A 20,560-nucleotide genomic window follows, 5' to 3' on the forward strand; every position below is an offset into this window, starting at 1 on the left:
TCATAATATTCTTACTTAGAAAACAAATGAAAGCAAAATTTGTACCATAAAAGCTCTTTTGATTGAGCTCTAGATGATGATGATGATGTTCGTTCTGCAGAAGGATGGACCTTGCAGTTCCTGTCTCCAGGAAAATTGACATCGTCCCATTTCTCAATCTGTGTCTGAATATCAACTGAAAGATAAGAAAAGAAGAAATGAATCTTTCAAAGAAACTGCTGTTTCTTAAATTAATTTTCCTCTGTTAAGTAAATGTTCAGAAGAAATTGTGAAGCTGCATCACCAAGTATTGTTTTAATTAAGGTCCAATATACACAAATGCTGTGCACCTTTCTTGCAGATATTCTCAAAAAATATTTGGAATTTGCAACATTTGCTAAACAATGATTTTTAAGGCTGTGTTTTAGTTTCAGCTGAGGTGGAATTGTTTTCTTTAGAGGGTCTGGCATGGTGTTACAGCATTCACAGTCAGAATGTCAGTGGAAATCTTGACTTAAAATCGGTGATTTGTGTGTCAGATCTGATTAAATTCTAGTTAGGAATATTTAATATGTTTGTATTGTATTCAGATTATAGAAATAGAACTTCTAGTGACTACCACTTACAAGTGACTGTGCAGGCAGCCAATAGGATTCAGTGATGTTTGCGAAAATGAGATGTTTAACTCCTGTTTGAAGATAAAGTTCTGTAAAAGAATTTCTGGGCTGATGAATGGAACATTTCCTACCTTGGTATAAATTACATTTACCTTGCAAATTTCTCAATTGCAATGCAAGTAATTTAGTTTGTATGGAACTAAATTAAGTTCACCTTTTCCAAAGCTCATCAGTAGATCACGCTTGGCAGGATTTTGAGTTGTGTTTGGGTTTTTTGTCCAAATGTGTAACTCTTTTATCAAGAATGGAACTTTTTTCTTTAGTATGCATGATGAAACAGTATTAAAAAAAGACTGTGTAATTATTTGTAGCATTTGCAGTTCTGAAAAGGACACTCAGTGCAGCCTGTCTCTAATGTGGGTTCTTTTCTCATGATATCCCTCTACATTTTTTTGCTTTTACTGATCCTGTCTAAATTCTTTCTTGGAAACTCAGATCTTGTTTGCAAATTTACTGACAGCTTTTTAGGTGTATCAAAAAAGGCAAAATTTACACAAAGTTAAGCATACACTCCCTGTTAAAGTGCAGTGCAACAAAAAGTCTCATCTTGCTCACTATTTTGTGCTAAGAAATAAACCTGTGCTAAGCAAGGCTGTGTAATGCTGATATAATAGCTACACTCTTACCTAAATCTAGTGAAGACTTGTCTGAAACTCTGACAGTCTGAACTTTGTGTTCAGTATCCACACTGATAAGGTCAGAATTGTCTGTCTTCTTTCTGTGGGCTGAAGTTTTTAAGCCTTCACCTCTTGATGGATTCTCTGATTTCTTTGCTTTGTTTTGGGTTTGTAAGGCAGGTTCACTAAGATCCAAGAGATCCAGACCTGTTGATAATACTTAGAGACAAAATGTTAGAATTCAGTGTTGTTTTAATTCAAATAACTCGCATTTGTTTTGTTGTTGTTTTTTCTTAGTTGGAACATGATTTAATGAATTAGACTATAGTAGATGTATCTTTCCAGGCTAAGGCTATCGACTAGCAAATTCAATTATAACTAGTGATTTCAGGTGCTTAACTGGGTGAAGTTTAAAAAAAAAAACTGATTTGCAAGAAAAGCTTTCACTCTGAGAGTCTTAAGATTGTAGCCTAAGACCACATTTCCTTCTGTTTTGAAGGTTTCTTGTACAATTAAACATTTAGATTAGATTTAGTTTAATGCTATGACTTATCGTGTATTGATAAAAGTTGCTTAGTGCACTACTAAGTCACATGCCAGTAAGCAAAAAAAAGGAAGAGTGGACAACTTTCTCTAACATTTAATTGAGAGATTTCCTTTTCAAAGATGCTGAATTATGCTTATTTTCATTAAACAACTACTTTAAATAACTTAAAAAACATATTTCTGAAAAAACTGAACCCATCTTTCTTGTTCTGGAAGGCAACTCACCTTAGTTTCTTAGAACTAAGCATGATCAATTGAGCCATTGATTTGTGGCACTAAAGGATATGTCTTGGTAATGGAACTCTGTAGGTAATGTTGGTGGTTGGCCTTGGTGATCTTGGAAGTCTTTTCCAACCCAAATGATTCTATGATTATTTGATTCTGTAAGGTTAAAAATGTTCCAACTTCGCACTCTCAGTGTTTCTGGACAAAACTTAAAAACAGAGAGGCGAGTTCATGTTAGTTCACTGTGAGTCTGTCTTCTTTTAGATTCTTCAAAAAATCACAGTATAAACTGTGTTTTGTGTCATTTAAAGGAATTACGATCAAATTCTATCATAAATATTAGAATATATTGCTGGACAAAACAAATGTGAAGTTTGTGAAGTTAATGAATCTTTTTAAGATAAGAAAGGAACCAGAGAAAACAAGAGCTGTGTTTGATTCATCCAGGTGTTAAAGTTTGGCAAAAACCAATAGATGCCACTATTTTCCAAAGGCTACATCTGCTAGAGATGCAAAATACATATGAAGGGTGAGAAAGAAGAAGTTGTGCAAGAAAAGTTGCAAACAGAGCTAGCTCTGGCACGGAGAGTATGATCCTAATAAAAAGAGAGCTGTGGATCTAAATCATGGCTGGCAAAGGATCTGAGATTCTCAAAGTTAAGGGTTTTGCTGTACTGAAAGAAGGCTATTGCACAGAGGACTGTAATGTAATCTTTTCCTCCTGGAAAAAATCTCTGTTGCCTGAAATTTGACCAACTTCTCTTGTCAAAAAAAAAAAACAAGTTTGTGGTTATTAACTGTATCTACTGTCATTGCTGTGTGTCCTTTTCAGGATGAATATTGCATATAATAATAAAATACATTGCTTTAGCTTATAAAGACTGTATCTATATGTAAGCCAGTCTTCAGTCCGAGTTTTATATTTATGAGTTATTTGAAGAGTAACAGTTGAAATTCTTTAGCATGTAAAGAACAGGAAAACTTCATTATCAGTTTGTAGGGGAGGTGTTTTTGGCACATGAATTAGCGTTGTCTCTTGTAGTGCTTTAGCTATGTTCTTAGGAAATTACCAAATTTCATCAGTCTTCATAGAATAGAAAACTTTGTTATTAAGTACATCTGATACTCAGGGCAGATAGAGGATTTGATGCAGAAATAGGCTATTTAGTTTTACAACAAACAACAGTCTTAAACAACCTGAAACATTTATATTCATCTCTGTAATATCTTTAGCTACCAAAAAGGAAATAATATTTACAAGGGTTCATTCAATTCTGTGTTCCAATTTTGTTATTAGAACTCATATACTGCTTTAGACATATAACAATATAATTAGATGTGAAGATAATCACTGTCAATCAGTCATTTAGACATTTTAATAATTTGTGTGTATATACGCTTTAATTAAATGGCTTCTAACAAGGCAAGACATTGTATAAGACAGCAGTAGAACATAGTAATCTATTGATTTTATGCTGTTGGTCAGTCAGCTCAAATGCTTTGAATAGAAGGTGACCAACTTCTAAAAGCACTTCCGCAGGGCGCTACATTTCTCTTAATTCACACGTCTTTCAGGATTCACTCCGTATTATCTGCTTCACTATCTCAGCACAACACAAAGCAGAAAAGAAATTTATGGAATCCTTTCATTACTGAAGTTTCCCAACTTAGCCTAGATAAGCTGTTTTGATGTCTTCCCCTTTTCTCAGACATCCCATCCAAGCCTTGGTTAAAGCACATGTTTCTAAAGAATGGGTTTGGATAAAACTAAATTAACTGTGGCTTACCTGTAGGTTAAATTTTTGCAAAAACAAAGTTTGAGGGTTTGTTGAATAGATTTACACTTCCAGTTGAAGTTGCCTTTAATTCAAACTCAGAGATCTGCTGGAGTACATGTGACTTGGATCACACCAGATTTGACCTCAAAAGTAATGATCAACATTTTTTCAAATAGATCAATCAATTATAATCAGTATATAATTTTGTGCAAATGGTAACAAATCTTTTTAAGTGACTTAATGAAATCACTTGACAAAATGCACAATAATTAAAACAAATTTTTAATCTCTATTCAGGGATAGTACAGAAATTTGTTTACCTGCAGTATTTGAAGTTACAGGCCTTGCAACAGCTTCTGGTTTAGTTTCACAGAGAAAGTCATCAATGGAGGGACTCAGAAGGGGTCTGCTTTCTTGTTGCTCGTTCACTAGCTAGCAACAAAAAAACTCAGGGTCACAAAGTGTTGTGTTGGGTTGCACAGTTAAAGAAATGAAGCATTTTAGTAGAAAATCATGCTATATTTTGGATTGTTAGTGAGTAAGAGATTGAAATTAGGAGATGCACAAATAGCTCCAAACTTAACAAAGTTATATTCCAGTTTTATTATACTCCATGGTAATTATTGCATACTCTTGCTTGTAAGGCATTCAAGGTGTGATGTAACTTCCTTCGAACCAATCAGTGAAGTTGGCCTTCTCTATCAGAAGGAGACTAAGCAGGGATCTTTTAATATTTGGAAGCAGTCTTTTTTTCAGCATGCCTCTTCACAGAATTTCCACAACACCATTCCATACAGAAAATATGCATTAGCCCATTAATCAGTAAGTTGCTGAGACAGAAAACACTTCTCTGCAATACAAGGACATATGAATGACAGTGGATGGTCCCTGGTGAGTTTATGAACTTCCTGCATGAGTTTTGACTGTATGAAGACTCATAATACAGTTTGTATTTATGAGTAGTTTTCCTTTTTTATTGTAATTGTGGTTGTGCGTTGGTTTTCTACTACATAAAAGAAATCTCCATACTACAGGCTTTTCATGTATGAAGTATTTTAAAAGATAAGCAGAATGGTCTCATAAATAAAAATCTCGTCTCTACTATCATGCTCTGAAAGATCAAGCGCAATGGTGAGCTGGACAGACAACTGATGGTGTGCCCTGCATTGATTTCATCTTAATAATAATGAACAGTTTTCTCTGTGTCTGTTACTTTCATCCTGAGCTCTTTCAGCCTTACTGTAATCCTCTCTCCTCCATTCCCGTCTGTTTTTCCTCTTTCTGCTGTCGAGTTATCCAGCTGTTCTCTTATGCGTATTTGAACTTTTGAATTGAAGATGCTAATATGGAGAAAAACTGGCAGAAAAAGGCATTCCTTTATCCTCATTTCATGTTTATTAATTACTACTATTTAGCTACCATAGTAATGGTATTGCCACTAAAGTTACTATGGCAAAACAGCTTAGGTTCACTGTCATTAGTTACTTGATTTTTGTATTCCAGTGTTGCAAGGAAATACTTTTTACTTCAAAAGCCCATAATTTTGATAGATCAAACTTCTAAGCTGGTACTAAAAGCTGGCTGGCTGCATAATATGTGCGCTCATTTATTTGCCTGGAATCTTACGGTTTTGTACTGAAATATCAATTTAAATGACTAACATGGAAGACAGATAAATGATTGCTTGCCCAACTGTATGTAGCAGAATGTGGAAATGTGGGCATTTAGTTAAGAAATCTGGCAGTGGTACTGTCTCAAACTCTACTTCTGCATGCTAAACCGAGACTGCAGCTGCACCTTATAAGGGGAATCAATCAGTTGTTTTATAACTATCTGCATTGAGCACTCACTGTCAGATGTTATTTGCTTAATTTGGTAAATCTCAAGATTGATTGGAAATTGCTTTTATACCAGCTGAACAACTTTGATTTCCATTAAAGGGGGCTCTACTTTGTCCATGTTATCTCTAGCTGTATATATTTACCTAGTATTTAAGTAATTAAGTATTTAAGACTTAAGATGACTTAGGACATCTCTATAGATGCATTTTTGTCTGTGCTTTGGTGATCTATTGGTGGAAAAAAAACAAGAGTGGGTGCCTAGGTAATACTTGACCAAACTAGTTTCAGTATTTTAAAGGTTTATGGTCAACTCCATATTAGCTCAATTTGTAAAATTTGCTCAAATAATTCTATATTTTCATTCTAGGCAGTAGCATCAGTAACAACTGTTGTACTTTTGCAGTAAATTGCATATTCTGGTGAGCATAGTGTCCAGCAGAAAGATTGTCAAAGCATCTGAATCATCTGTGTCTTTATTTTGTGATAAGCTACCAACTTAAAGGAAAGTCTGACATTGCTTGGAGGGGGACAGGAAGGATTACAGAAGAGTGACAGTATACCAGTAGTAATAACTGTAAATGTAAAAACTTCTATGAAGTACTCTTTCCATATATGTACAGGTATATCAGTAGGGCACATCATCATGTACAATTTAGATGCTTATCTTTACCATTAAGTTCCATGGAAATTTTCTTAGTAGGAAAGAATGAGGAAAGGAAGAAATAAATAGGGATTATGAGAACCAAGACAGCCAGGATCACTCACTGGCGACACTAGTGAAACTCTGAAGTCCAACTGCAGAGGCAATTCAATGCCCAAACCTGTTGGCAGAGCTGAGAATAAACTGTGGGAAGAGCAACAGTAATTCTGAGAATCACAATAATGAAGGAGAAGGTAAATAAAATAAAACCAGTCTCAGGTTCTCATGAGTTTGACTGATGTGTGAAGTAGCAGATGTCTATCATTTATTCTTTTTTTTTTTTTTTTTTTTTTAAAATTTTTTTTATTTTTTTTTTTTTTTTTTTTTTTTTTTTTCAAAGCTGGTTAGCACATTTCTTAATTATGTTGTTTTCATAAAAAAAGACCAGCTCAGCCACAGGAACTCATTAGTACGATACCAGAATTATTGTTCAAAGTCCCTTGATAAAATTTTTCCATCAAATTGAAGGATTTAGGGTGACATCTACTTTTTCATAATCAGCTTCGCCAGCAGACATTGAGATTTAATTTTCACAAAGTTGTGTCTTCTTTGTGATGTATTTGCAGCGTTTTCATTTAATCTGAAAAAAATAGGTTCTCTGACTCTCGCTACATGAATATGTACACTAAATTCATCAGAGATGGGCCACAGATTATCAGAGGGATAAAGAAAGCATTTTACAGTGAGACTAAAAGCAGCTGACTGGCGTAGCCTAACAAAATGAGGACTGTGTAGGAATACAATTTTTCTTCCTGTATACATAAAGGATATAGATAGATAGATAGACAGATATACAAGGGGCTGGATGACCTTGGAGGAGGAAAGCTATTTCAACTCTAAAAAGGCTGGCACAAGAATGAAGAGATCTAAGTTGGCCATGAAGAGATTTGTTCTAGAAATTAAAAGAATCTAAGTATCACAGCAGTAAAGTGTATGAACAGTATTTTTTTAGAGGGTGAGACAGAAAACCTAGCTTTTCCAGCAAGCCTCATACATGGCTGCTTATGATGTGATTGCTTATAAGAAGTTGAGTATGACCCAGAGGATCTCCAAGTCTTGTCTCTTGTGCTCTCATGACTAAGGACTGGAACTTATAGGAGTGCATTATTAAAAAGATTGTTCCTGTGAAATACAGTGTGCTTTCAACTGAAGTATTGAGGTTGAAACATGAAAGCAAATACAGGATCAAGTATGCTAATTCTTGGTATATACAAACTACATATGTATGGCAATACAACATATTAGAAAACTATGTTTTTGATGTGAAAGAGGTGTTTTGTGATGGATCAGACCTCAAGAAGTTAAATACTGCCATGAGCTGATATTTTTGCTGTAGATAAGTGGGCAGAGAGACAGGTTTCTGACATCACTGTGTTCTGACATCACGCCTCTTGGTAAGTCCTCGGTCTCACACATCGTATTTCATTTTGCTACCTCCTATATTGTACCAAATTTATCCCTGTTTTCACTCTACTCAACTTATTAGAGTTATATCAGGCATGAATTTGGAGTAGTGCTATAAAACATTCACGAGATGAAAGTTATTATCTATATTAAAGTAATAATTTATGGTTCTCAAGCACCTTTCAGGGTGAGTATCAAAGAATGCTTTAAAACATTCATGAATCAAATCTGGCAGCGCCATGGAGCCAAGAAGTATTATCTCTACTTTGCAGGCAAGAGAAGCACAGGCAGTGAAGGAAGCTGACCGGCTGTGGTGCTGGGAGCAGGAGCAGGCTGCCGGTGCTGCACAGCAGTGATGCGTGTGGTGTTTGTCCAGGCACCAAGCTGGGGAGACTCAGCCTGTGAAATTAGTGATTTCTGAGCACTCATTTAGCAACTCAGTACCATAAATTCTCATCTTGTCTCTGAGAATTTTTCTTTACAAAATCTATTCTAATGAAAAATGTGCCTCTAGCTGAAGCATACATAAAATTTGTGAAGGATGATATTCCTAACAATTTGAAGAATCTCAACCACAGTATCAAATGCTGCTCCTAAATTCAGACAGTTGTACATTCTGGCACTGCCAGCACCACAGAAAAACCCGCCTTTTTTCCCCTCAGTGCTGCCATTGAACCTTCGTGTTCCAAAAAGCAATCTGTGAACTGTGGTGCTTTGGGAGGGACATTAGGAGAGCCAGAAGCATCATTTGATGGCTAATATCAGCCTCACTCCTTACATGTGTTCACAGCGAGGGTTGTTTTGCACAGAACTGAGCTGAGACGCAGAGGCCTTCTCAGAAGGCAGTCGGGTGCTGCACCAGGGGCTGCAGACGCAACATTTCACCTCAGCAGCCGGGAGCGCTGAGGGGAATCCCCAAACCTCCATTTTCTGTGCCCTGCCACCTCATCCCCAGATGGCTGCATTCCCCCATCAGGACAGTTTATTTCTCACGGCTGCCTGCACTGGTGGATTTTTGCCTTCCTCGGTGCTCAGGTGTGGTTGGTGCTCTTTGTGCTGTCCCTAGAGCGGCTGTGAGGAAAGGAAGCGGCGGTGTGTGACGGTCCGTCTCTATGCGTTCCTCAGTGGTGAGAGGTATGTATCGGTCTGATGGGCAGGGATAAAGCAACTGGATTGGGATCAAAAGGCTCTAGAAAGTCTTGGGTGGGTTATAATATGTGTGCTGAGGGAAGGTACGGCTCCAGGAGAGGGGAGGTGGCAGCCCCACTGAAAAGGCCTGTAGCCATGAGGGGACCTCTCTTCTCTCTAGCAAATATGCAGCCTGGTCTCAGATTTCACCAATCACTTGTCCAACTCCTCCTATGCCCTATATTCATCCCTTAACTGTTCTGTGCTGTATTTTCTCCCCTTGTAAAGGAGCACCATGCTTGGTAAGTTTAATTCTCAGAGGTGCTGCTTTGTGGGCACGTGTGGGCACAGCCTGCATCCAGCTGCTGCTATGGTGACAGCTTGGTCTCCTGTGAAAACTTCTTTATTTTCTGTCCCTGGGTCCTCTGGTGTGTGGCCTTAATGCAGGTGCCTCTCATGGTGCTAATGGTGGTGTAATACATTCTGCAGGAGAAAAGGTGAAACTGTACACTGTACGGTACAGCAGCTGTGGAGGCTTTGGTTTTGGTCTGCTCTCAGTTTACAGTTTATGTTGTGGAAACAAATTTATGACATTCCTAGACAGTAGCCTGATTTTACACACACACACACAAAAAGATAATTTTAAAAAGAAAGAAAAGAAAAAGATAAAAAGCTGGGTTTGGGAGGAAGTGGGTCTGTGCCATGCAACGGGACTGTGAAAGGTTTTAAGGTTTTCACAGAGGAGCTGAGCACACTGGTACTCGGGGCCAGGTGCGGGAACCAGCTCCATGTCTGCTGTTAATTCACAGCTGATGTTCAGCTGTGCAGCCTGCCCTGCTTGTGGTTGCAGGTGCTCTGCCTGCTCTCACTTCATGGAGCACTCTGAGTGCACCACACCGAGGGTTGGAACGTGCTCAGGCTGTCAGTAAGGTATTATGGTCATGATGTTTTTAAATCCTCTCTTTCTGTGTTTCTGATGTTTGTCTGTTTGCAATATGCCATAAATGCTGTTTTGTTTCTTTCTTTCTTTTTTTTTTTTTTTTCCGTAGTATTAATAGAGGATAACATAATGCCAGTCTTTAAGATAAATGATTTAGGAGCTAAATTGTGGGGTTCCAGCCAGGCAGAGACAACTAATTAGCACCTATGTTTTGAGCACATGGTGAACTAGTTCTCTTAAATTAAATGCCTACATTCCCTCCGTGTTCAACAGGGAGAGATAGATGACTTGAAAAGCAACTCCAGAGGGAGCACTGTCTGCCTAATTTAGGCCCTCCTTCAGGGGGCTCTCGAGGGCTCTTGGCTTTCCTGCCCATTCTGTATGGAGCTTAATTTAGTAGGACTGTTTCAACAGGCACCTAAAACTGAGCTCCAATTACCTACACAGGTTATTTGAATGGGATTTTACCAATTTTGTCATTCTAATTGCTCAAGGAATAAATTTAGGAAGCCCCAAACTACAGCTGGATCCCTGTGCAGTTCAGCAGTGGATCTGATAGCAAGCATTGGTGGCTTTTGCCATTCCTCTGCACACTCAGTGTCCTGGGGAGTGTGGTTGAGCTGTGGAATGGACCAGTGGAATGATCTGACTTAAAAATCTCAGGGGATTGTAATGAATGGTCAGAATATGAGAAAGCAGGAATCTTTTAATTTGGAATTTCTATAGGAGAAGTTGTGTTTTGGAACTTTAATCTGAGAGAAACTTGTCTGTTAGTTGAGTGATAGTAGATAGACAAGTGAACTAGATGTAGTAGATTTAGTGCTATACTGTTGTTTTAAGTTTTAACCTAACCAGAGGCATTAGCAGACTTCAATCACTAATAATTAAATTTCTATTATATATTTATATATATATAGCAACGATTTCTTGATAATGCTCATGAAAGTTCTCTTTATGTATTTAGCACACCATGATCTTTAGTGGTGATCACTAAGTTAAGGGGAAGCAAGCTATTTCTGTGGATTCATTTCCATTAACTAGATATTTCTAAGTATTGGTGAGCTGAAACCATTTCTAGAATTTGAGGTGGTTGTTTACTGAAGCATAAATTGAAGTTCTGTATCTATGGATCTAATGATCTTGGCAGGAAAAGTAGTGGGATTCCTCCCCTTTTTCTCAGAGGAAGGCTTGAAAAAGACATCCTGTCAAAACCAGTAGTCTTATGCTAGAAGTTGAAATTGCATGAACTGTACTTTTCTTCTCCCACTTTTCTAGCATGTCCATAAGTATTTCACAGGGAAAAATTACACCACTCTCAGCCACAGTTTTATTCACAATCATACAGTAAGTGTGATAAGTACTTGACTTCTTGCATTATCCTTGTGCCGGGGTCATTCTAATCTTTTCTCTGTCACTCTAGTGTGAATTTATGTCCCAGCAAAACTGACATTGCAGTCAAATATTTGGTTTTCACAGGAACAGATCAATATACACGGCATACAGCGTAACTGACTTCTGCCTAACATGAATTGTGGGTAGCTCTAAAATGGAAACAAGCTCATTTTGCCCTCCTGCAAATAGCAGTTTGATGTTGTTGTCTCTCTGAAGACTAGTGTTGTTTGGCAGGTGATAACTGGTACTCTGTTGCTAAGTAGTAGGAAGTGTGTGTGGTGGCCTATGAATCAGAGGTGACAATATCCCACCTGAAATCACAGAAGCCCAGCTATTCCCTGGGGCTGAATGCCCCAGACTGACCCAGAGCTTTCGTGAAGGCTGAGAAGCTGTGGGAGGATTACTATAGACACCATGTTGGATATTTAAATTCACAGGAAAGCAGTGTTGTTTAAAGCTCATATCTAAATTGATATCTAAATCAATAAATGATAACGTGTTTATGTTGCGCCTTCAGAAACAGCAGTTGCACTGATTGGTGAGAACTGCTGCCATGATTGCTGTGTCACAGTAGCATTCCATCTGTGTTTGTCAGTGCTGACCTAGACAGATTATGTTGTCTAGCTGCAGTGTAGGACTAAATATCTCACAATTCCCCATCTCTTTCCCTCTGATCTTTGTCTGGATAAGAAAACTAAAAGGGAGCACTTGCCAAATTTGGGAATTGTATCTGGCTCCTGTTTTTTTGGCCTCACTCCAGCAAGCCACTTACACATGTCCTACCAAGCTCAAGGTTAAGCATGCACCTTACTGCTTTCTGTATTGGAGCCATGGTGGAAAGGGATAAAAGATGGTGTTTTCATGTTTTGATTGTGACTGACAGTTCGGCCTTTCCTACTCATATAAAAATGTTAATTACTATAAGTCTGTTGCATTAAAAATAACATTCTCTGTGTACTTTAAAGGTAAGGGAAGTTGTTTGCTGAAAGAGCTGCATCTCCTTTTCCTGAGTGTTTAAGATTTTGCGTACCCTCACTTATGCACTGTCGATGTGTTGTCACCATGTGATTTATAGTTTGGCCTCACCCCTTTCCAATAGTACCTCAGTTCTTCCCAGTGGAGAGCCACTCTACAGGTGTGGTCAAAGACAAAATTAATTGTCACAAATGCTTAGAGACTCTTCAAATAACACAGATGCTAAAAAAAAAAAAAAAAAAAAAAAACCCAAATTGTGAAATATTCCTTTACAATGATTTCTGTTGATATTAGCTTATGGTAATATCTAGTCTGTACTCCTAAAATGACCTGCTGGTTAACTGAGGGATTAACAGATTGGACTTTTCAGCTGAGTAAATGAAACTTGTCCAGAGTGGGCAGGCTATGGAATCCCAAAGCATTCTGTTGAGAAAGCCCCAGATAAACCTATTCTGAGGGGCACATGAAGAGGCACAGAAGTGCCATGACAGTCCCTACAGAGGGCAAATAGGATCTATCAGTGTGAGCTACTTCTTCCTGTGTCACTTACTGGGATTTCTTTGTGTGACAACTCCAGCTAAAGAAGCAGTCTGACTTTGTGAGTGCTTTTTAAAGAAATGACAAACTAGAGAAGTCCTGTTTCATTCATAATGCAGGTATTATGTGCCCTTGCAGCATTCTTGAGACAACGACTGCTTACAAAATAGTAGGAAATTATGTCATGTTCTTTTCCTTAGCTGAAAGAAAAGATAACTGCTAGCGTATTGAACTGAGCTGTGTGTGCTAATTCTCTGTGAATCACCAGTGATCTACAGATAAATTTGGGAGCTTTTGTGGATTACGTTCAGCTCTGTGTACTGTTCTGAGTAGGAAACATTATCAAATGTCAGGTTAGATGAAAGATGTACACCTGCTTTTTTAAGACTAGATTTTCATGACATTAGCAACTTGGAGAGTTAACGGCATCAAAAATACCGTGGCTTATCATGTGTTGCTTTCATAAAGATCACGCTATTCTTACTGATCTCCAACTGTGTTGAGAATGACCTGTGTCTACTTTAGTACTTGACCTATATGTAAAACAGATTCATCAGTTACTGTCCCCACGCTTTATCCCTGAATACAGGCTGTAATTATTTTAAAATCAGGCCAATTTCTTTTTCCTTCCTGTGCATTCTGTAGCATACGTAGAATCTGTGTTTCTGTATGCATTACCATGGGCAGGCATAGGAATCGAATCCTCGTTTCCTCCTACATTATCCTGGTTGTCCACTTGCCATGGCTGTCCATACGTCATGAATGCATGGCATGTATTTGCTTTGAAGTGGTTATGTTTGCAAACTGAAATGCTTGCAACTTGAAAGGTGCTTGTGACTTTTTTCAACTTTCACTGCAATATAACAATTTCATTGCCCAAATAACAAATTAATTGCATACAGAACACTTGTAAGTATGTGGTTTGCAGTTCTTTAAAAGGATATTTTTACTCACAGTGTTCATGAAGAATCAACAAATTTATGAAAATTAATTCCTATTCGTAAAAACTGATATGAAAAAGCAAGGCTAAATGAGCGTAATGCATTATTTACAAACAATTTTGTCCAGTTTTCTGTGCTTATGGAGTTGCTGCACACTTTAAAAAACTAAACAGTATAATAAACTTTGTTTTATGAAAAAATTACACTACAAATTCCCATGGTAAAACTTATTTCATGGAAAAATGTATTTAATTTCTGACAGAGAAACTTGGATAACTTCAGGCAAGCAGCCATTTTATGACTCTTAAGCATACTGTCAAGGCAACTTTCTTTACTATGCTCATGAGAATATTTCCACTGAAATTATACACACTGCCCTAGAAGCAAAGTGTTAAGCAATGTTTAACTTGGAGGTAAAGATTTAATTAATATTTGTACTGCTAAGCATGCATGTACATGCTTTGTACTTTATAGTGCTCATATTATTATTAATAATATATTAATCTAGACTGGTTTGAGATGTATAGAAAACACTGCTAATTAGTTTATCTTTAATCCTGTAAAAGGAATACAGAAATATCATTACAGATCAGGTTCCCCTGAAATCATTCTAGAAATTGCCACTGTTCTCAGAAGGCAGGTAGGAACTATTGTCCAGAGTTATTGAAATTTCCTGAAATTGGGATTTTTTTTTTTACACTAATGTATATGAATTACTTAAAATGAAGTTACTTCTACTTGAGAAATGTTGCAGAGAAACTCATTACATTCACTTCAACTCCCTGCCCTTCTGCTCTGATGTTATTTAGGAAACATTTACTGTCATTCAGTGCAAGTCTAATGCTAAGAGGCTTAGCATAAATGTGATTGATTCTGAATAGATAGGACTGTTAACTTCTATATGGAAAACTGTTATGCAATTTCATATAGTGAGCTCTTGATACATGCCTTAATTTACTACTAAGAGAGTATGTATCTCTATTCTGTATCCTCTATAGAATTCATCAGTTTACATATTAGATTTAAGGAAAACAAACAAGAAAGCAGGCAAGCAAACACAACAAGAAAACATCCAAACAACTGGAATGTAGGTACTGGAAATATTTGAGTATCTTTAGTTATAAGAAAAGGTGCCTGGTCCACCAATGGCATGGAGGTTGAAGTTCACTTTCAAAAAATGTTCCTTCTAATATGGATAAGAACAAATATGTTGATTCTAAGAATAAACAAAATTTAAAAAGAACCTTACGTTTCTGATGTAATTAATAGGCCTGTAGTCACAAAAGATCTCCCTGTGGAGTATTTGTGTCGTAGCCTACACTTCTTATGGGGCACGCTGAACTTCAGCATGTTTTATTCTAATAATGCAACTTCAGCTCTTTAAACTTCCACTTTTGAGTTCAAATTCTAAAATGAAGCATTCTGTATGTTAAGTTCTTAAATCATAAGTGGTCAATACCAAGGTTTTATTCTGAGCAATGCCTGTGCAGTAAGCAGACAGCTCTTCTGGTGAGGGGTCTGGAACACAGGCCATATGAGGAGAGGCTGAAGGAGCTGGGAATGTTCAGCCTGGAGAAGAGGAGGCTCAGGGGAGACCTCATTGCTCTCTATAACTTCCTGAAGGGAGGTTGTAGTGAGCTGGGGGTCGGCCTCTTCTCTCGTGTCATCAGTGATAGGACCAGGGGGAATGGCTTCAAGCTACGGCAGGGGAGATTCAGGCTGGACATGAGGAAGTATTACTTTTCAGAAAGGGTGGTCAGGCACTGGAATGGACTGCCCAGGGAGGTGGTGGAGTCACCGACCCTGGGGGTGTTCAAGGAAAGGCTGGATGTTGTGTTGAGGGACATGGTTTAGTAGGAGCTATTGGGAATAGGTGAACGGTTGGACTGGGTGATCTTTTAGGTCTTTTCCAACCTTGGTGATTCTATGATTCTATGATTCTATGATTCTCTCCTACAAGTTCTTTCTCTGAAAGAGTTGTTTGGCACTGGCACGGGCTGCGCAGGGAGGTGGTGGAGTCACCATCCCCAGAGGTCTTCAAGAAACATTTAGATGTTGTACTAAGAGATGTGGCTCAGTGGATTGCTGGCAGGTGGGCAGTTGGACTGGATGATCTTGGAGGCCTTCTCCAACCTTGGTGACTCTATGATTCTCCCTTTTTTTCAGTTATAAACAGAAGTTGGGATAGCTTTCAATACAGAATTGGTATTTCTTGTTTCCTGCTGGAGAATATTTAATGGACTCCCAGTCTACTATGTAATAACAGTGTATCTGCCTCAGGATCATCTTGGACATGAATCCCCTTCTGCAGGTCTTATTTCCTTCTATCACCTTAAAAGGCTCCTACTGCCAGTAGCTTTCCAATTTGAGTTCTGTTGAAGAATCTGAATTAGGTTTGATGAATATGGAACAAATAACTCGTGACACTTTGAGATTTACTTGTTTAAAATCAGGCTGGTAGTGCATTATATCATGCACTTTTTACTGTTCTATAAAGCAATTTATCGTATTTTGAAGTTTAAATGTGGATCAAAGTACTTTATTGAATCAGCTCCTTTGAAGCTCACTGACCTGTAGCAAATGGGGAATTCATAGTGGACTGTATCATCAAACTTTGATGCCTGGGACTATTAAGGTTTAAACTTCTCATTAGAAAGTTATTAGGAAATAATTTTTAAGGGTGCTTTTTTTTTTTTCTCCTGCCAAAAATGTTGTGGAGAGCTTCAACAAAAACATTTGAGAATTGAAATCAAACTTCTATGCACAATTTTCTCATATGTGCCTTATAAATAAGAAAATAATGCATAATTTCTATCCTAGCTTCAGTTAGCAGTATGTATGTTTGTTCACAGCTTCACTTTCCATTAGTTTCTGAACTTTCAGCAAACTTGCTTTTGCTTTTGTCTAGATTTATTCATGCCAAAAGTGCCTCTTTTCATTTGTTCCAATCTCTTCTCAATTATCTTTAAAAGATAAAGTGAGACAGTGACTTACTATGGAGTTATATTCTACAAAATCCCATTAGTGTAGAAAGCTCTCTTGATGCTTGAAAGTATGAACTCTGGCAACTACTGAATGCCTTTTCTTACCAATAAAGTGACTTTCATTGAAAATAATTGGGATAGAATGACAGAAAATAGGTGCTGAAAGGCATATTCAATTACCAAGAATACCCCTCTGCTTACTGTAGTAGATTCGTTAATGCTGGAATGATTGTTCAGATTCCTTGTTGCCATGTATCAGAACAGCCCCACAGGAATCTGTAGTACTTTCTCAGTTTATTTGAAGATTTGCCTTGAGATCTGATATAAAATAAATTCCAAGTTGGAAACTTTGTCAAAATTTAATTCATTCTGAGTACTCATCAGCAAGTAAGGTTATTTTACAAACAGGGCTTAGGTAGGAGCTAATAAAATGTGAGCGTACCTGAACTGTTCTCTGTTGGATATTTGGTTTTAATCTTCTTTAGAGGAAGAGAGGAAAACGTAAGATTTCAGGGACTTCTCTATATTATCACTGTTTCTCAGTTAAACAAGGATTTGGCATCCCCTCTTTTTGGAATTCCTCTTTGAGAATCTCCTCTGAGATTCCCCCTATGCTTCTTTGGTGGTCTGCTTTTATAGACAGACATGGTTAGTTCTCCATTCATTGAAGATTTTAGGAAATCTACTTTTCTAAAGGCAAATACTCTTTTACCTGGGCTCAATCCTAGTGTTCTGCTGACAGATTTTGTTGCTTAGCTAGCTGTACTCTGAGAGGTGAAGCAGGGCAATATGTAATGAAATTCCTGAGAGAGAAATTTATCTACATACATGCCACTACTGGGTTCAGTGGTCTTGATCACTTTTGAAATACCAGGCCTTATTTTCATGACTTAATTTAGTCTGGCGTGGGAATTCTGTTTGCAGCCAATTTGGAACTTGCACATTTCCCACTGTGTGTGGCAACCATATCTGTTTCATCATGTGGGAGAGCCCAGATGAACACTGATGGTGATGGTTAAATTTGTTCCACAATATACCAGTGTGTAACTCTGAATGAATGGTCTGAACAAGAGGTTTACACAGGCACACTAAAGAGACAGCGTCTCAAAACAACATGGCATCCAGACAGTTAGGGTATAAATGATGTATGCGGCATGGTCATGGAGCTGTACGTCACATGGACATGATGCAGAGATGGCTATGGAAAATACTCACTTTTTCACTTGATTCTGCTTCCTTTTGGCTTCTGCACCCTTTTGGTGCATAGCAGGGAAGTTGGAATTTGCATTTAGTGGAAGAAATTACACTAACAGACATACATTTCACTCATAAATGTATCACACAATTGCTGAGTAGACTGACAGACAACTGGTACAAATGGTGCATAAACATTCAACGTTAAACATCGTTGAAGCAAACGAAAATTTTGCGCTTAGGAAGGAAGGGGCAGCATTTTGTGTTAGTTTCTAATTGTTCATCAACAATTAAGGGCAAAATTAGAAATGGCGCACTGAAGAGAGCAACCTTTTCCTTTGGGCTGTCAGTTCATAGACAGAGTTAGAGCAGAAGCAGCGTTGGGTGTTCAGTACATTCACGGATGTGGACACCGCGAGGGAATGGAGTCACTGTTGGAGTGAGATGGAAGTGCTGTGCTGTGTGGCAGTGTTGCAGCCACTGACTTCCATCAGGTAAGGGGTCCATAAGGGGTCCACCTGGTGCTTGTTGGCACCTTAACACATGGGGCTCTGTGCACTGCAGTTACGTCTTTCCAGCGACTGGGCTTGTGGGAATGGAAGCAGGATGTACAGAGTGATAATCTGCCTTGGACCACTGGGAGCCTAGGGATGACTCTGAAATATCTCAAATACTACTGTGGAGTGATTCTTCCTCTGCGTATGTGCTGAATATGGAACAAGTATAGGTTGCATGATTGCTGGCTTTATAAATTGGTATTTTGAATCAGGTTTAGGCAACTTGCTGAAATTTCTAAGAATCTTTTTATCAAACGGGGAAAAAAATGTCTTTGTTTAACTTTTACGTGAGGATGTCTCAACCCCAAGCTGTTGACCCCGAGCAGCTCCCCCACGCTGCCGCAATGCACGTCCCCGCTGTGCCGGCCGGGGCCGCGTGCTCTGAGCCCCGCGCTGCGCCCACCTGTGACGCCATAGTGAGGAGGGGCTTTTCCTCTGCAGCCTCATCCCTCGGAATCTCCTTCATCACCATAGCAACAGCCTTATCTGCCGCCCTAGAGCCTTTCCCCTACAACAGGGAAACCAACAAGGGCGAGTCAGCAGCAGCCCGAGCGGCACCCGCGCGACGCGACACGAGACGGCGCGTACTGCAGGAGGCAGGTCTGGGTCGACGTGGAACGCACAAACACTGTTCAAAAAGAACAATAAATCAGCAGTGAGCCTCTAAGTTAGCGTCGTGGTGTCTAGCCATAGTCTTGTTATTTGTTAGAGTTGCCCCACTGAAGTCAACGGAAGTATTTCCTGCTGCCTTGCTGCAGCCAGGCTGGCCAGAGTAATCCAGGCCAATTTGAAGGATTGGGATGTTTTGCAGGGTAGGTGTCCGAATGACTAAGGGCTGTGTGATCAGCTCCTCGATTTAATTTTGGTTACCACAGAACACCTGTTTACCACTAAAACACTGGATAAGGCTGATGTTGCAAATGAGGAACAAATCTTTGTGTTTCACTGAGGCAAACTCTCACTTAAATTTGGAAGTAACCTATAGGGCTGGGCCCAAAGCTTTTAATAACTCTAGCAATATTTTAAAAAGCAGCTTACATGATATAAACTCTGTGTTTTTGCTAACGATATATGGAGCCAAGTTCTGCTGTCATAATGCTATGCATCTTCCAAAAAATCATTGAACTTGATGTAATTTATTAGAAATTTTTCTTAAAATGCACTTCAGATACATTCTTTTTTGAATCAAGAGTCAAAAACATATATTCACATCTAATTTAATATTTTAAGCAAGCACAAAATGCCTTAATGTTATCTGCCACACACTTTATAGCTGAACTCTTTGCTTTAAAAGGGTATTAATCTTCTTGAATTTGTGTAAGTATCTGTATTTTCATTTCTATTACTCTTGAAGTGGCAGAGGATGCCTGATCATGCACTGAGCATAGCAGCAGAACCGTGCTATGCTGGTGACCCCAGGCACATCCTCACTGTTGTACTTGTAAAGCTCCCATTGTTTTCAGTAGAGGTTTTAGCTGTGCGAAGACTGCAGGATCTGACTCCATAAAAGCAGCATTTTCCACTACACTTGAATATATTTAAATGTTTATTAACAGAAGGGGTTCTTTACTACCATAGCATATAATGGAACTACTTCCTCTAGCAAAGTATTCAGTGTCCAATATAAAAGAAAAAAAAACACAAACACAACAACTTCTTTATGCTGAACTATATGACTATACGGTTTTTCAGAAACATTTCATCTATTGCATGTAAGAACTTAACATACTGTTGTGTTTTTTAGAAGAGATTTTATTAATTGACAGATCCTTAATAGGTTTCCTTGCTTGTGCAACATAACCTGCTACCCTAAAGAGAGTTCTTTGCATGCTGCAAGAAATTCACAGAGCAAAAGTGTGTAAGTCATAAGCATGCTGGAGTAATGGTGCCTTTGATATCCAAAGAACTGCAAGGTCATGGTAAATTTAATTTAAATATACTTAAATAAATGAAAATTACTTCTAATTACTAAGCATATCAAAGGTTCTTGGCCAATTATGTATTTATTCTGTACATGACTCATATGATGCATTTCAGGTCTATGAAGCTCCGTTATTGAATCACATGTGGAGCAATCTTTAGCACTATTACCATGCTACTTGATTTTTATAACACTTAGTCCTTTTGTGCTGAGTGATAGACCAA

General features: G+C 38.3%; 1 protein-coding gene across 2 annotated transcripts in view; it reads right to left on the reverse strand.

Moving 5' to 3' along the window:
• Positions 1 to 18,921, reverse strand: part of PEX5L (peroxisomal biogenesis factor 5 like) — a 37,181-nt gene extending 18,260 nt beyond the window's left edge. Inside the window, exons 1-4 of one of the 2 annotated variants that reach the window (XM_042821106.1) lie at positions 18,819 to 18,921; positions 4,143 to 4,254; positions 1,283 to 1,492; positions 46 to 175 (exon numbers count right to left, since the gene is read on the reverse strand). In XM_042821106.1, the coding sequence (XP_042677040.1) occupies positions 46 to 175; positions 1,283 to 1,492; positions 4,143 to 4,254; positions 18,819 to 18,887 (521 nt within the window). In that variant the 5' untranslated portion in view covers positions 18,888 to 18,921. The remainder of the gene's footprint in view (positions 1 to 45; positions 176 to 1,282; positions 1,493 to 4,142; positions 4,255 to 18,818) is intronic. The other variant, XM_042821107.1, reaches the window with a different exon arrangement.
• Between the last annotated feature and the right edge of the window lie 1,639 nt (positions 18,922 to 20,560).

This window comes from Centrocercus urophasianus, unplaced genomic scaffold (assembly GCF_019232065.1).
Source record: "Centrocercus urophasianus isolate 14NV4802_14NV808 unplaced genomic scaffold, USGS_Curo_1.0 seq_19, whole genome shotgun sequence".
Lineage (NCBI taxonomy): Eukaryota > Metazoa > Chordata > Aves > Galliformes > Phasianidae > Centrocercus > Centrocercus urophasianus.